The 17,599-nt window shown below is 57.6% G+C and overlaps 1 protein-coding gene across 2 annotated transcripts in view; it reads right to left on the bottom strand.

Annotated features, from left to right (window-relative positions):
* PRKD2 (protein kinase D2) overlaps nt 1–17,220 on the bottom strand; it is a 32,881-nt gene extending 15,661 nt beyond the window's left edge. For both annotated transcript variants that reach the window (XM_044989083.1, XM_044989084.1), the window contains exons 1-4: nt 16,732–17,220; nt 3,115–3,253; nt 1,184–1,315; nt 129–283 (exon numbers count right to left, since the gene is read on the bottom strand). In XM_044989083.1, coding sequence (XP_044845018.1) covers nt 129–283; nt 1,184–1,315; nt 3,115–3,253; nt 16,732–16,965 — 660 coding nt within the window. In that variant the 5' untranslated portion in view covers nt 16,966–17,220. The remainder of the gene's footprint in view (nt 1–128; nt 284–1,183; nt 1,316–3,114; nt 3,254–16,731) is intronic.
* Between the last annotated feature and the right edge of the window lie 379 nt (nt 17,221–17,599).

Raw genomic sequence — 17,599 nt, 5'->3', positions numbered from 1 at the left:
GAGCTGGGCAGTATAGGGGGCCTGACACACAGCTCAGGTGGCCACGACGCACGGCCAGCGCCATATCCGGGGTTGGCCCGCGATGCAGGGCCGGGCGGTCCCCATCCCCACCCAGCGGGGGCTCTTACCAGCTCGTCGGGGGCGCAGGGCAACGACTCGGAGGTGGCGAGACGCAGGGACTGCGAGGTGGCCAGAGAGGTGGCCGAGAGGCGGCGCTTGCGGGCCCCGCTGCAGTTGTTGGGGATGTTGAAGGCGCAGCGCTTGTGGTAGTTCAGGCCACAACCTGCAATACGGAGGAGCCACCTGAATCACATTTCCGACCGGACGAGCGGCAGGAGGGCCCCGGGGTGGGGGAGGCCCAGTATGGGATCAGGGCCCCATGGCGGGATCAGAGCCCCATAGCGCTGTCCGAAGACCGAGGCAGTCCTGCCCCACAGAGCCTACGATCTAAGTGTAAGAGAGACAGACGGACGGGGAGGCAGGGGGCATGGCTCTGGGCAGCGGTCCCAGCCCAAGGAGCGGGGCAGGCCCCAGCGTGGATCCGGCTGGGACGCTGATTTAACGGGATGGCTGGGAGCCCAGGTGAAGCATTAAGTTGGTTAATTACCTACACGCTAAGTGACTCCGTCTCTGGCTGCGTCCCGGGGCTGGGACAGGGCACCTGGCGAAGGGACCACAGCCATGCACTGGAGCCCCCAAGGTCAAAAGCAGAGCTCCCCAGTGCCAGGCACCCGGCCCCCCACCCCTGCAGGCCAGGTAGAGGTGACCTGGGTGGTGAAAAGCAATGCACAGCCCCCACCCTAGAGAGATCGCCCCCAGGGGCATAGGAGTGCCCCCACCCTAGAGAGATCGACCCCCCCACCGGCCGCAGGCAGCGGTCTGCTCAGTCTGTGGGGCTTTGTGGACAGTTTGGGTTGTTTCTCACCTGCTGGCTTGTGCAGTGGGACCCCCTTCAAACTGGGCTGAGACCCCCCTTCAACTCATTACACACAAGGGTCACCAAACAGCCACTCCCCACCCCCCTGCGCCAGCCAGTCCCCCGTCCTGGGGCCAGATCAGAGCCGGCATCGCCTACAGGGGAAAGGCCCCATGTCCCATTCCCCACCCACCCCCCCGCCGAGTCAGCCAGTCCCCTGGGCTCAGATGGGGAGACACCCCCACACCCTCCCCCTGGGCTCCGTACCGTCACACTTGAGGCCCTGGCGCACCAGGCCGAAGAGCATTTCCCCGCAGTGGTCGCAGAAGGCCGGGGCGCGGTACGAATGCACGTTCAGGGCGTGCGGACGTATCCGGAAATCCTCAAAGGTGGCCGAGGCTGGTGGACGAGAGGGAGGGAGCTCAGGGCACGGCGCAGCCCGGTCCAGACCCGCCGGCTGCCCCCGGGAGCCCGTGGGCCCGGCTGGATCCACTTCCCTGCACCCACCTCCCCGTAACGATCCATAGCCAACACCCCGCTTTGGGCGGTGGCCGGTCCCCCGTATTGGTGCCAGGGGCGCCCCCTGCTGGCGAGAGCCCCTGACACCGGGGATTCTCTAACACAGGGGGGCCGCTGGCACAGATTGGGCGGGTGCGGGGCAGGATTTCCTGCGGGTGGTGGTGGTGGTGCGGGGGGGAAACATCATCACCGTGGGCCTCGGAGCTGCCGCGCCCCTGCCCTTCCCCCCACCAGGTCTCGTGCCAGGGAGCCGGCCCCCAAACCACTTCCTGCCGGGGCGCGCGCGGGCGGCCCTGACTCAAAACAGCACCTGGGCACCGGCAGGAGCGAAAGCAGCCGTGGGCGGGGAGCAGCGGAGGAAAGCGATGGAGCCAGGGGCCCGCGCACGGCCCACAGCCATGCGTGGGGAAGCTCCCCACCCACAGCCCCGGAGTGACTACGCCGTGATGGGTACCCGGGTACCTGACGCTATATCCCAGCCTTCTCCCAGGGTCCCCGGCACCGAGACATGTCCTGTCCCTCTGCCATCTCCCAGCACCCCGTGGCACTGTGTCCCGTCCTCTCCAGCCAAGAACCATCCCGAACCAGGCCCTGCCTGTCGTACGGCAACGTGCCACGGGGCAGCATCGTGCCGGTGTCACACCTGCTTCACCAGCCCCGGGGGCGGCCCCATTCTGCCCCTCCCAGCCCTCAGCACCCCATCGGTCCGCCCCTTCTGCCAACACAGTGCAAGCAACGCAGCCGCCGCCACCGAGTCGGGATCGGCTGCCGCGGGCTGGGGAACAAGCTGGCAATGCCCCCACAGCGCCACCCGGACAGGATCAGCAGCTGGACAGCCTACGGCGCTGGCAGGTGCGAGCCAGTGCGGAGCGGGCTGCGTGGGAAGAGCTCGGCTGGGCTAGTGAGCATCTAGGAAAGGAGGGCAACTGTGTTGTGGTGTCACACACACAGAGCAGGGCTCATCGCCTCCAGCAGGGGGCAGCAGGGACTCACACACACACACACACACACACACACACAGCTCACCCCTCCAGCAGGGGGCAGCAAAGTCACAACACACATACACACAGAGCAGGGCCCATCCCCTCCACCAGGGGGCGGCAGGGAAAACCACACACGTGCACACACACACACACACACAGAGCAGGGCTCATCCTTTCCAGCAGGGACACGGGGACACACACACACACACACACACACACACACACACACACACGGCTCATCCCCTCCAGCAGGGGGCAGCAAGGTCACAACACACATACACACAGAGCAGGGCCCATCTCCTCCACCAGAGGGCGGCAGGGAAAAACACACACACGCACACACACACAGAGCAGGGCCCATCCCCTCCACCAGAGGGCGGCAGGGAAAAACACACACACGCACACACACACACACACACACACACACACACACACACACACACAGAGCAGGGCCCATCCCCTCCACCAGGGGGCGGCAGGGAAAAACACACACGTGCACACACACACACAACACACATACACACAGAGCAGGGCCCATCCCCTCCACCAGGGGGCGGCAGGGAAAAACACACACGTGCACACACACACACACACACAGAGCAGGGCCCATCCCCTCCACCAGGGGGCAGAAAGCGTGTAGATTCCCACACAGCCCTTTTTCTCTCTCTCCCTCATCCACACACCCGCACGTGTTACCTGAGAGCACCACCTCCACCAAGTCCCCCTCCTGGATGTCTCCGGCCACCCGCACCAGCTGCAGGATGTTGGCAGACGACAGGTCATGTTTGAAGAGCAGGATCTTGTCATAGAGCCCGTAGAAGCCGCACTCTGGGAACTGTGAGGACAGACAGACAGACAGACAGATAGACATGGGATGGGGAGATCATGGCTCAGTGCTGGGGGACTCAGCAGAGCCATGCGGTAAATACCCTGCGGAGGCCATTCTTAATTTAGCCCTACGTGGTGCACAGGATCCGGTCCAAGAGGCAAATACAGCTGAACCACTCAGTGATAGAGACCATGTGGCGATTAAATTTAACATCAGTGTAGGGAGGGAAACCCCTAAGAAACCCACCACAGCAGCATTTAACTACAAAAAGGGGGAACTACACCAAAACGATGAGGCTAATTAAATAGATATTAAAAGGAACAGTCAGTCACAAGGGTGAAATGCCTGCAAGCTGCATGGAAACTTTTTGAAAACACCATAACAGAGGCTCAAACTAAATTTATGCACACCCAAAAAAACCCAAACAAAAACAAAACAAAACAAAAAACAGTAAAAGGATCCAAAATATGCCATCATGGCTAAACAGCAGAGTGAAATACGCAGATAGAGACAAAAAGACTTCTTTTAAAAACTGGAAGTCAAATCCAACCGAGGAAAACAGAAAGGAGCATAAACTCTGGCAAGTGTAAAAGTATATTTAGGCTGACCAAGACAGAATTTGAAGAGCAACTATCAAAAGACACAAAAACTAGCAGCAAAACTGTTTGTACGAACATCAGAAGCAGGAAGTGGGCCGAACAATCAGTAGGGTCACTGGATATAATCAAGGTGCTGAAGGAGCACTCAAGGAAGACAAAGGCATTGCAGAGAAGAAGCCAGGTGAATTCTTTGCATCTATCTTCACTACAGAAGAGGTGAGGGAGATTCCCACACCTGAGCCATTCTTTTTCAGTGACAAATCTGAGGAGCGGTCCCAGACTGAGATGTCAATAGAGGAGGTTTCAGAACAAACTGATAAATTAAACAGTAATAAGCCACCAGGACCAAGAGTTTTGAAGGGACTCAAATATGAAATTGCAGAACTACTAACTATGGTAGGTAACCTATCGCTTAAATCAGTCTCTGAACCAGACGACAGGCAGAGAGCTACTGTGACACCGAGTTTTCAAGAAGGCTGCAGAGGCAATTACAGGCCGGTTAAGTCTAACTTCAGGGCGAGGCAAATTGATTGACACTAGAGTAAAGAACAGAATTATCAGACACACAGATGAACACGATATGTTGGGAAGAGTCAACACAGCTTTTGTAACAGGAAATCACGCCTCACCAATCTATTAGAATTTTTTGAGGGTGTTGACAAACACGTAGACAAGAATGATCCAGTGGATACAGTGGACTTGGACTTTCACAAAGCCTCTGACTGGTCCCTCACCAAAGGCTCTTAGGCAGTCACAGGATAAGAGGGAAGAGCCTCTCATGAATCAGTAACTGTGTAAAAGACAGGAAATAAAGGGTAGGAATAAACAGTCAGTTTTCACAGTAGAGAGAGGTAAATAGCAGGGTCCTCCTAGGTTCTGTACTGGGCTGTTCAACATATTCCTAAATAATCTGGTAAAAGGGGTGATCAGTGAGGTGGCAAAGTTTGCAGACAATACAAAATTACTCAAGATAGCGAAGTCCATAGCAGACTGTGAAGAGGTACAAAGGGACTCACCAAACTGGGTGACTGGGCAAGAAAATGGCAGATGAAATTCACCGTTGATAAATGCAAAGCAATGCATATAATGCAAATAATCCCAACTTTACATACAAAATGATGGGGTCTAAATTAGCTTTTACCACTCAAGAAAGAGATCTCGGAGTCATTGCGGATAGTTCTCTGAAAAGACCTGCTTAACATGCAGGACAGTCCAAAAAGGCAAACAGAATATTAGGAACCATTAGGAAAGGGACAGATAAGGCAGAGAACGTTATAAGACCCCTATAGAAATCCATGGTACGCCCATCCCTTGAATACTGCCTGCAGTTCTGGTCGTCCCATCTCAAAGAAGAGATATGATTGGAAACGGTACAGAGATGGGCAACAAAAATGACTACGTGTATGGAACAGCTTCCATAGGAGGAGATTGGGACTGGTCAGCTTGGGAAAGAGGTGACTATGGGGGATATGACAGAGGTCTATAAAATCATGACTGATGTGAAGAAAATGACTAGGGAAGTGTTATTTACCACTTCAGGTAACAAGACCCAGGGGGTCACCCTATGAAATCAATAGGTAGCAGGTTTAAAACAAACAAAAGGAAGTGCTTCGTCACACAACGCACAGTCAACCTGTGGAACTCCTTGCCAGGGGATGTTGTGAAGGCCAAAAGTATCACTGGGTTAAAACAGAGTGAGATCAGTTCCTGAAGGACAGGTCCCTCCATGGCTATTAGCCAAGAGGGTCAGGGATGCAACTCCATGCTCTTGGTGTCCCTAAATCTACTAGAAGCTGAAACTGGACCAGGGCCACCCAGAGGGGGGGTAAGTGGGGCAATTTGCCTCAGGCCCTGGGCCCCGCAGGGGCCCCCCATGAGAGTTTTTCGGGGGCCCTGAAGCGGGGTCCTTCACTCACTCCAGGGGCCCTGGAAAAACTCTCGCGGGGCCCGGGCCCCCGGAGCTTCTTCCGCTCCGGGTCTTCGGCGGCAATTCAGCGGCGGGGGGGTCCTTCCGCTCCAGGACCCGCTGCTGAAGTGCCCTGAAGACCTGCGGGGGGGGGGGGGTCCTTCTGCCCCGGGAATTCTCTGGGCGGCCCTGAACTGGACAAGGGATGGATCACTTGATGATGACCTGTTCTGTTCATTCCCTCTGAAGCACCTGGCATTGGCCACTGTCGGAAGACAGGACCCTGGGCCACATGGATCACTGGTTGGCCGTTCTTATGTTCTTCAGAGCCCCTCCTGCAGCTCACCAGACCCAACATCCAGCAGAAGGCGGCTCCATACCCTGTTGGCTGGCAGGGAACACCCCGAGCCAGTGCGCCTCTGCATGGGGGCATATACAGCCCAACACACCCCCACCCATTACTGAGTCAGAGAGGGGCAGGGCCAGGGAGCCGCCAGCTGGCTAAGCAGCCAGGCCTGCATTCAGCAACCAAAGCACAGAGGTGGCAAGTGACTCACTCAAGCTCAAACAGCGAATCAATGACAGAGCTCAGAATAGAACCCAGGAGTCCCGACTCCCAGCCCTGCCCCGCATCCAACCATTGGACGCGACCGCTCTCCCAGAGCTGGGGACAGAACCCAGGAGTCCTGGCTCCCAGCCCCCCCTGCGGTAAGCCCTAGCTCACAGGAGCTGCAGCGGCTGGTGGGGAGCAGTGGTTGCACTGTTGTGAACGTCTAGCTGCTCCCCAGGACCTTCCATGACTGCTGAGCCCTGCCTGGACTTTGGGGGTCCCACTCATGGCCAGGAGCTGGGGAGGAAAGACGGGGCCCAGCAACCCATTAGCGCATCCCCTCCGCTGCTCCGAGAGCTCCCCACCCAGATCCATCCTCAAGGCAACGCTGGTGCCAGGAGATGGGGCTGGCACAGGGGGTGTTTAAGGGTCTGGAAGAGACAGAAAGGATCCCAGGCCAAAGGCCCCACGGCTGCCCCGATGGCTTCCTCCGGCCAGGAGGGGATGAGGGTCTGATGCACAGGTGCCCTGCTCTGCTGCAGACAGACTCCCTGGGCAACTCATGTCATCTCCCTCGTGCCTCAGTTTCCCCAGCGGTACAGTGGGACTGGGTGCTCTGGCTCCCCCCAGTGTCACCTGGCAGGGTGCCCCCCCATCTGATGGCAGAGCCCACAAAGGGCAGCCTGGGCACAGGGGCTAACGCGTTCTCCCTCCAGCTGCTTATGCAAATCTGCGGGGTTATTTTTGGCTCTGAGATGGCCCCGGCGAGGAGCGATCTGGTTCCAGTTGATCTCCGGCCCCTTCCTTCCTTCCTCCTGCCCAAGCAGGGCCCAGCCCGTTCCACTCCACCGGCGCCAGGAGGAGGAGTCGCCTCACACACCCACAGATGCACCCTGATCAGCCAACTTGCAAGCTCAGCTCAGGGGAGCAAGACACCCCCCCCACGGGGCCAGCTCTCTGAACCCAACTCCCCACTGCAGGGCAGGTTCAGAGGTGCTGGGACCCGGATCAAACCACCCCACTTCAGCTCTTGCAGAGTACCCAAAATGCCACCATGGCGATTCTGCAGAGACACCCCCCTTCCCCTCACAACCGCCCAGCTCGTTCTCATGACGAGCCAAGCGACAATAAAACCCCTCACTCGCAGCGGGAGCTGTCCGGAGAGCTCAGCGCACGCCCCCAAGGCTGGCACGGACAGATCTAAGCCTGCTGCAGCAACAGGCAACTCGGAAAAGCAGGTTCCTCTCTTTGAGACCAGGAGGCTGAGAGACAGACCGATCTGCGCTGAGATAGCTAGCCCCAGCGTGGGTGGATGGGCAGAGAGGGAGGTTGAAAGGTGGAGAGGAGTATAAAATGGAGAGACAGACAGACAGTGGATGGGTGGAAAGATGGATAGAAGAACAGATGGACAGACAGACACACACAGTGGATGGAAGGAGGAATACAGATAGGATATTGCGGATGGATGGATGGATGGATGGATGGGCGGATGGGTAGACAGGAGCTGGAAGGATGGATAGAAGAACAGATGGATAGATAAGACAGTGAATGGATCAAAGGACAGATGGACAGACAGACACTGGATGGGAGGATGGACAGGAGGACAGAGGGACAGACAGGCAGTGGACAGAAGAATGGAGAAGAGGACAGATGGACAGACAGGCAGTGGACAGAAGGAGGGACAGGAGGACAGATGGACAAGAGGACAGATGGACAGATAGGCAGTGGACAGAAGGAGGGACAGAAGGACAGATGGGCAGTGGACAGAAGGAGGGACAGGAGGACAGATGGACAGTGGACAGAAGGAGGGACAGGAGGACAGATGGACAGAAGGACAGATGGACAGACAGGCAGAGGACAGGAGGAGGGACAGATGGACAGACAGGCAGTGGATGGAAGGAGGGACAGATGGACAGACAGGCAGTGGATGGAAGGAGGGACAGGAGGACAGATGGACAGAAGGACAGAGACACTGGACGGGAGGAGGGACAGGAGGACAGATGGACAGACAGGCAGTGGACAGAAGGAGGGACAGGAAGACAGATGGACAAGAGGACAGATGGACAGACAGGCAGTGGACAGGAGGAGGGACAGGAAGACAGATGGACAAGAGGACAGATGGACAGACAGGCAGTGGACAGGAGGAGGGACAGAAGGACAGAGGGACAGTGGACAGAAGGAGGGACAGATGGACAGATGGACAAGAGGACAGATGGACAGACAGGCAGTGGACAGGAGGAGGGACAGAAGGACAGAGGGACAGTGGACAGAAGGAGGGACAGATGGACAAGAGGACAGATGGACAGACAGGCAGTGGACAGGAGGACAGATGGACAAGAGGACAGATGGACAGGCAGTGGACGGGAGGAGGGACAGGAGGACAGATGGACAAGAGGACAGATGGACAGACAGGCAGTGGACAGGAGGACAGATGGACAAGAGGACAGATGGACAGACAGGCAGTGGACGGGAGGAGGGACAGAAGGACAGATGGACAAGAGGACAGATGGACAGACAGGCAGTGGACAGAAGGAGGGACAGGAGGACTGATGGACAAGAGGACAGATGGACAGACAGGCAGTGGACAGAAGGAGGGACAGGAGGACAGATGGACAGTGGACAGAAGGAGGGACAGATGGAGAGACAGGCAGTAAACAGAAGGAGGGACAGGAGGACTGATGGACAAGAGGACAGATGGACAGACAGGCAGTGGACAGGAGGAGGGACAGAAGGACAGAGGGACAGTGGACAGAAGGAGGGACAGATGGACAAGAGGACAGATGGACAGACAGGCAGTGGACAGCAGGACAGATGGACAAGAGGAAAGATGGACAGACAGGCAGTGGACGGGAGGAGGGACAGGAGGACAGATGGACAAGAGGACAGATGGACAGACAGGCAGTGGACAGGAGGACAGATGGACAAGAGGACAGATGGACAGACAGGCAGTGGACGGGAGGAGGGACAGGAGGACAGATGGACAAGAGGACAGATGGACAGACAGACAGGCAGTGGACAGGAGGACGGATAGGACAGATGGACAGACAGGCAGTGGACAGAAGGAGGGACAGGAGGACTGATGGACAAGAGGACAGAAGGAGGGACAGATGGACAGACAGGCAGTAAACAGAAGGAGGGACAGGAGGACAGATGGACAAGAGGACAGATGGACAGACAGGCAGTGGACGGGAGGAGGGACAGGAGGACAGATGGACAAGAGGACAGATGGACAGACAGGCAGTGGACAGAAGGAGGGACAGATGGACAGATGGATAAGAGGACAGATGGACAGACAGGCAGAGGACAGGAGGATGGACAGGAGGACAGATGGACAGTGGACAGAAGGAGGGACAGATGGACAGACAGGCAGTGGACAGAAGGAGGGACAGGAGGACAGATGGACAGTGGACAGAAGGAGGGACAGGAGGACAGATGGACAGTGGACAGAAGGAGGGACAGATGGACAGACAGTCGGAGGACAGAAGGAGGGACAGGAGGACAGATGGACAGTGGACAGAAGGAGGGACAGATGGACAGACAGTCGGAGGACAGGAGGATGGACAGGAGGACAGACGGGGTACTGCGGATGGAAGGACAAACAACCCTTCCCTCAACATCTTACCCTCCGGGTGTGGGCAAGTGGGGGCAGGGTATTACTGAGCAGGACACGGGGCATCTTGGGACGTGAAGTAGGAGCCACAGGGCTGGGATGGGGGAGGGGGGTGTAACCGTGATGTGCCCCAGGCTTAGGGGGTGACATGACTAAAGACATGAAGGGCCAGGTGGGGAAGGGGCTGGGCGACGACTCAAGAGACCCGGGTTCAGTTCCCAGCTCTGCAACAGACTCCTCTGTGCAACCTTGGACAAGTCACTTAGCTCCTCCGTGCCTCAGTTTCCCCATCTATAACATGGGGTGGGGGGGGGAACAGCACCACCCTGCCTCAGAGGGAGGACTTATGAGGATAAATACACCACAGAGTGTGTGGTGCCCGGACACCACCGGGCTGGAGGCCACCGAAGACAGGCAGGGAAGGCTGCCCCAGAGAGCTGGAGCCAAGCAGGAGAGGGGCTGGGGTCAGGGCGGGGGAAGCTGCATCTCAAGCTGGGTTGAACAGGGCCAAGGCCTAGTCGGTTCTGGGCAGGGGGGGAGGCCAGGAGCCCACGAGGGACGTCGGGGAAAGGACTCATGCCCCAGCTCCGCGGCTGCAGCCGGCTGCCTGTTGTCAGGACGTGGTTAGAAGCAGGGCTCTTGGCCCGGGGCCCAGAGAGTTCAGCAAAGGGCTGGGCGCAGGTGCCGACGCTGCACTCCCCCCCACCCCCACCCCCGGTTCCTCCTCTGAGGAGCCAGGCTCCTCCATGCAGCAACGGCAGCTCTGGCCTGGGCGGCAGGAGGCTGCGTGGAGCCACCACACAGGGGGGAAACTGAGGATCAGCAGAGGCCAAGTGCCCTTGTCCAAGGATGCTGAGTTAGTCAGAAGCAGGGCTGGGAAAAGAACCCAGGAATCCCAGCCACCCTGCTCTAACCACTGAACCCCGCTTCTCAGGGTAACTCCCACCTAACAGGATGCCAAGTTCAAAGTGTGCCCCTGGGGCCTAGCTTTCCTTTCCAGGCCTGTGGTGCAAGGAGACTCGGGCTCCAGCACTGCCATGCATCGCTGGATCCCACCACCACGGCTGCCCGTCTCGATGCTCACACAGGAGATTAACCCCGTGGATGGGTGTTTTGGAGCAGGCGGGCCAAGGGGAGCAGCTGCTTCCCAGGTGCAGGGAGACAGGGCGGCGTCAGCTGCAGGGGGGCTAATTACAGCATCCTCCCCCACCCACTCCCACAGAGTCAACCACAGGGTCAACGGTGCAAGCTGCAGCATTGCGCCCTGCAGCCACGGGCTGCCCATAGATCCCAGGCTGCAGGGAGCGGTGCTGGTGGGTCAGTAGGAGGCGCACTTCCCCCCAAGTGAATCAGGGGGAGTTGAACAGCTGAACCCCCTGTAAACCAATGGTCCCACCCACTTGTGGCTGTCAATGAGACAGTGAGCCGGGCTGCTAGACCCGTGTCGGCGTCAGATCTAATCCACCGTGGGACCGGGGAGGAAGAGTTCTTCACTTCCCCACCCCGCAAGACTGGGCAGCGTCTCCATGGCACTCAGAGAGCTGCGTTCCTTCCACCCCAGAAGCAGAGGCATTTACATAAATAAATGCATTAAATATTGTAAGCAGAGCAGCACTGTGGTAACGAGGGCCGGATTAGGACAGATGGATGGATACAAAATAGGGGTGGGGGGTGTTTGCATGTAGATAGATAGATAGATCGATCGATCATAGGGATAAAGTGTCCTATATACACACTGTATAAAAAAGGGGCCCCAAGAATCATGAGACTGTCTTAAAAAATCATGAGATTTTTTTAAACTAATAGATTTGGGGTTATTTATTTGCCTTCTGATATAATAGAATCTCAGGGCCCATATTTTCAAGCTTAAGTCCACAACCACAAGAACTTACATTTTAAAAACAAAAAAATGTAAACTGAGATTCGCAGGTAATAACCTGACTCCTGCAGTTGGAGATTTATGGGGGGAGGGGGAAGAAACCCAAAGTCTCACAAGATTTGCAATACAATGGCGAGAATTGTAAATTTATTTGGAATCGTTTCTGGGTGAAGTGTGAACAAAAGAGAATATAATGAGCAGCTCTGCTAATTATTTAGCTACATTAATACTATAGTAACCACTTAGAAGCTATATTAATTAGGTCTCACCCTGCTGGTAGGTCGAGTCTTTTACACTGGAAGCTCTCCGGGGCAGAGACTTGCTGTTTTTTGCCATGTTTTGTACAGCACCTGACACAATGGGGCACAAACTAGACATCTCTATGTGCTACCACATTCGGTTCAATAATAATTATTTACTATTCCTGGGGACACTTGGCTTCTTTTGAGGCCTAAAATCTAAGGTTTGATATTTGTACAAACAGGATTTAAAAAAAAACAAAATACGGCGAAAAATGGTTTTGAGTGTTACCAGGAGCGGCGCCAGGCTTTCTGGCGCCCTAGGCAGAAATCGGGGGGGGGCATTTTGTGCGCTCCCCACGGGGTGCGCGGGAGCTTCCGGTTCCACTCCCATCGCGCCGCCGAAGAAGGACCCTCCGCCGAAATGCCGCAGGCGACAGCGGCAGTTATTGAGCTGCTCAATTGCTTGCCGCTGTTTTCTGCGGCACGTCGGCAGAAGGTCCTTCTTCGGCAGCGTGACGGGAGCGGAACCGGAAGCTCCCGTGCATCCTATGGGGAGTGCACAAAATGCCGCCCCCCAAATCCTGGCGCCCTAGGCGACCGCCTAGGGTCGCCTAATGTAAGCACCGGCCCTGAGTGTTACTGTTTTAAAAAGACACTTCACCTAGATTTGGATTTTTAGATTATATTTTCCAGTCCAAAAGGGTTAAAATCCAGCAGCCTGAAAGACCCTCCAGCCCTCACCTGTCATGATGCTTCACTCCCATTCCTGTTGTCTCATGTAACGTACAAAACCCATAGCCTCCCAAGACTTTGGCCTCCCGACCTCACGACAGCAGCAAGGACAGAACCCAGGCCCCCTCCCCGGAAAGCCCAGCACCATCGGAGAATCTCCACGAGCAGCGAGGCTATGACACACGAGTGAGCGGTTCTGATGCTGCCCAGCAGAGGGCAGCCATGCACAGGCCCGCTGGGCCAGAGCGTATTCCATGGGCAGGGCCCAGTCCCTGATAACATCCCAGGAATTCAAAGTCCACCCCAGTTAGCTACAGATTCAAAGCTGGAAGATGAGGCCAGCAGGGCCTTGCTCTTCACAACGCATCTGGTCTCTTAGAGGCCCCCCAAGAGCTCTTCTTTCTACCTTGGTTCAGTGCTCCCCACCCCCATGGGACCCAGCCTGTGGTAGATCAGCCAATGCCCAGGTGATCCTAATTATTAGGTGTATTATGGTAGCACCCAGTCACACACCAGGACCCCATTGTGCTAGAGGCTGTATTACTCTGTATTGCATTGTATAACTATTAGATGTATTATGGTAGTATCTAGGTGCCCCGCTCCTGGACCAGGACCTCACTGCGTTAGGCGCTGTACATTTTTATTGCTATTAGCTGTATTGCGGTAGCGCCTAGGAGCCCAGCCACAGCCCCGGCCCTGTGTCTGTGCAGCGCTTGGCACAGAACAGAAAGACAGTCCCTGCTCCAAAATGCGGACAACTGATCGGGGGACGGGGGGGGGACAGTATGGGCGCACAGTTCACGCCTTGTCCCCGGTAAGCTATGGGGAATCTCCTCCAAGCACCGAAATGCAGCCCCCTCTGGGGTGGAGTGTGGCAGCCTCCTAAGAGACAAAAGCAGCTGCAGCCTGGCGAATCCCCTCTCCACCTCCCCTACGGGCCTTCCCAGGGTTGCAGGGGGTGGATCCCAGCCCCCCTGTGATACCACACCCCAGTGCAGGCCTGGGGGAGCAGCCTGTCTCCCTCCCTCTGTCTCTGGAGGCAGGGGATGGATTTCCAGCTAGGTCTGGGGGGCAGGAGGTGTCTCGCGAGAGCGGGGGGGAGTGACTCCGATGCCCCATTCTGCTCCCCTTGTAGACCCACCAGAAGAGAAGACTTGGGAGGGGTGTGGGGGGGTGATTGAGGCAGCCTGAGCCCACCACAGGGGAAGTGGGAACAATCGCACACACCCCGGTTACGCCGCCAGCTGGCTCCCTCAAGGGCATCTCCAAAGAGCCGGGATGGTCAAACCCAGCCTGTTTCTCCTCCTCTGGGGCTGGCCAGCCAAGGGTTAACCCCTGAGTCACGCTTTCCCTTCTCCCAGCTGCTGCCAAAACTGTTACTGATCTGCAGGAAGCAGGCACATAACAGCAGGCAATAAACCCGAAGGGAGGGAGCTCTTCTCCGGGCCAGCTCACGCATCAGGGACCAGCCCTCTATTCAAGGCTAGATCAACATCAGGGCAAGGCCTAGTAACCAGCACGCTCAGATTTCTACAGGCCCTGGAGGAGCCACAAAGCACCAAGCAAAATGTAAACACTGGGCGCTGAAATGCAGCCACCTTTGGGATGGAGCATGGTGAATATCTATACAGGGCTCCACCACCCAGCACTGAAATGCAGCCACCTCTGGGGTGGGGTACAGCAGCTGGCTATACAGGGATCCCTCGCCCAGGACTGAAATGCAGCCACCTCTGGGGTGAGGCGCAGCAGCTCTTTAACAGCCACACAAACTCTCTATGGTTCAGAACGGAGGAAGTGAAGCATGAGCCAAACTGAAACTACAGGCAGGAATTTACAGAAGTGGAAGACAATTACCCAGACTGGAATTTAGCCAGGAGACCTGAGCTAAGAGCCCTTCCCTTGTCAAAAGCAGCCGTGGGAGCTTTAATAACCCCAAGCAATCATGGCCTTGCTTTTGCATTTCCTATAGCAGCCAGAGCCTCCAGCAGCACCCTAACCCCTAGCACCGGGCTGGGGCTGATCTCTGCCTGGGGACTCCAGGCGATGCCCCTATACTGCATCCAAGGGAGATCCTACAGATAGTAACACAACTCTTCAATGGCATCCGTGGATCTCAAAGCCCAGCAGAGAACAAGGAGAGCAGAGTGAGAGAGGATGTGACTTGCCCAAGGCCTTACAGTCTCCTGTGCTGAATGCAAGGCCACATTAAACCCCAGGGCTGGGAGGCAGAACCCAGGAGTCCGGACATCTAGCCCCTCCCCCCTGCTCTAACCACTAGCCTCCACTTCCCTCCCACAGCTGGGGCTAGAACCCAGGAGTCCTGGCTCCCAATCCTGTGCCCTTCCCACTTGACCCCAACGCCTCTTCCTGCACATCTCTGAGGTCTCTCATCCAAGAGCTGCCCCCGTTTACTCTTTGGCTGGCTCCCCCCCATGCCCCCTATAGTTAGCGCCCTCTCCGCCTTGCATGCCTCACATCCACAGTGCCCTTCCTGTCCCGTGTTTCCCCCCCCCCATGAGTGCACTGCACCCCCAGGCTCTCTGACACTGGGGCATCTGTTCCCACCCCACCCCACCCCGCCAGAAACTACTGTGTCCAAGGCCTCGGGGCTTAACCAATTCAAGGGCTAGTGATCTGGATCGGCTCTGACTAATAGCACTAAGTAGCTTCTTGCCCAGGCTCTGGGACAGGGTACAACTTGGGTCCAGCTAGAAGATCCAGCAGAGGGAGATGGGGCCCTTTCCCCAGACAGCTTGGGGGGGCGAAACTCATCCTCAGCCGGTGGGGTCTCCCCAGCTTCCCAGCCCTGGTGGCTCCCGCGCAGGGACTGCAGCTTCAACTGGAAAGGCAGCCCCCACAGCACGGCATTTGGCCAGGGGAGGCATGAATCAGGTTCGGGATGCATCCCTCTGCTCCCCTTCCCTTTAGGCCTCCACAGCCTGTGCCCCAAGATCCCAGGCGAAGGGGAGAAGGACACCAGCGATGGAGGGGTCCCCTCAGGTCTGCCTCGTCCCACGGGCCCCGGTGAACTCAGCTGGGCCTCTGGGAGCTGGAAAACCTCATCCCTTTCCTGTCAGGCAAGGAGCCACGGGCAGAGTTTCCACTGGTTGGTTGAAGCCCTGATGTTTTGGGGAGCGGGGGCCAGAGGACTCCCTTACCTGGGGGAGGACGAGGAGTGCCGAACTTGGAGCTTAAACCTCAAAAGTTGCCATTTCCAACCAAATGAAACCCCCACTCCCCGTCGGGCAGAGATGAGACCCAGCTCCAACCCATAGCCCGGCTTCACTACCCTATCTACCCCCACACAGCTTCCCACCTCCCCTCTGCACCCCACTTCCTTCCCCATCAACCCCCGTCCCAGGCCTGCCTGTCCCTCCACCATGCACAGTACCGCATCAAAACACCACAACTGCAGTTAACCCTTCCCAGCCCACGCAGCTGATACAGGCAGGCTCCCAGACACACACCCATGTGGACACACGCAATTCCAGGCACACACATTAAGTCTTGATACAGAGACACAGTCATGCAAACACTCTTGACACATGCACCACAATCATACACACAACGCACAATTGCACAGAGTCATACACACACACCAAAATCATACACACAACACACAATCAGAATACAGATACGCAATCATACAACACACAATCGCAGTCACACACAGACCCCGCAATCATACACACAACATGCAATCGCAGTCACACACCACAATCATACACACACACCACACATTCGCATACACACAACATGCAATCATACATGGGCCTCACACACCCACACCCACACCAATTTAGATACACAAACACACACACAGGACGATCTAGACACAATTACACACACACAGAGCGATGGAGCCTCTCCCGCCTCTTGGGCCCGGAGTTATCTGGTCCCTCCGGCAGCGCCTGCCCCCCAGACCGCCCCACACCCGCCCCGTCGCGCTCCCTTCCCCCCCTTTACCTTCTGATCCACTATGGAGCACGCCAGCTGCTTGACATGAGCCAGGTCCGAGGCCGCGGGGAGCAGGACGAACTCCCGGGTCAGCCCGATCTGGAGGTGGAACGAGACCCCTTGGCAAGCGGCGCAGGACCCAGGCGCCAGCGGCGCGGGCTCCAGGGCGGCCAGGCAGCCTCCCGAGGTCCCGGGGGAAGAGGGGAGAGCCGGGGGGCCGGCGCAGGCCGGTGAGGAGGCCATGGAGCCCCCCCGGAGAGACGCACAGACTCCCCCGCCCCTGCACCCCGAGCCCAGGCGTCCGGGTCCGGCTGTCACATCCGAAGGGGGCAGCGCATCCCGGAGGGGCGCGGCGCACGGGAGCTGGCCAGCGGGGGCGCACGGCGGGGGCGCACGGGCGCTGGCACGGCTGGGGGCGCACGGCCGGGGCGCACGGGTGGTGGCACGGCCGGGGGCGCACGGGGACCCGGCCGGCGCCTCTCGCTCTCCTCCGCCGCTTCTTTCTTTTTCTTCCCCTCAAACTTTACGGGCGGCCGGGACTGAGGAGGAAGTGCCGTGAGTGACGGGCCACGGGGCCAATGGCGAGCTCCGGGGATGAAGTCAGACGACTCCCTGCCCTCCCGCCACCTCTCTCCACACCCCGCCCCGGGAGAGCGCGGCGGGGCGCCCCAGCCACCCACCCCCCACTTCTCCTGCTGTCCCCCTCTGGAGCTGCTGGGGGGCAGCCCGCCCCATCTGTCTCCATGGGTGACTGGAGTCCCCCACTAAACAAGGCGCTGGGGGGGGGCAGCGGACAATCCCCTCTCCTGTGTTCCCCCTTCTGCTGGGATCCCCCCCCACATCCCACCCCGTCCGTGCCCCGCTGCCCTAGAGAAAG

This window comes from Mauremys mutica, chromosome 15, assembly GCF_020497125.1.
Source record: "Mauremys mutica isolate MM-2020 ecotype Southern chromosome 15, ASM2049712v1, whole genome shotgun sequence".
In the NCBI taxonomy this organism is placed as follows: Eukaryota; Metazoa; Chordata; order Testudines; family Geoemydidae; genus Mauremys; species Mauremys mutica.
This window is presented reverse-complemented; position numbering and strand designations above follow the sequence as displayed.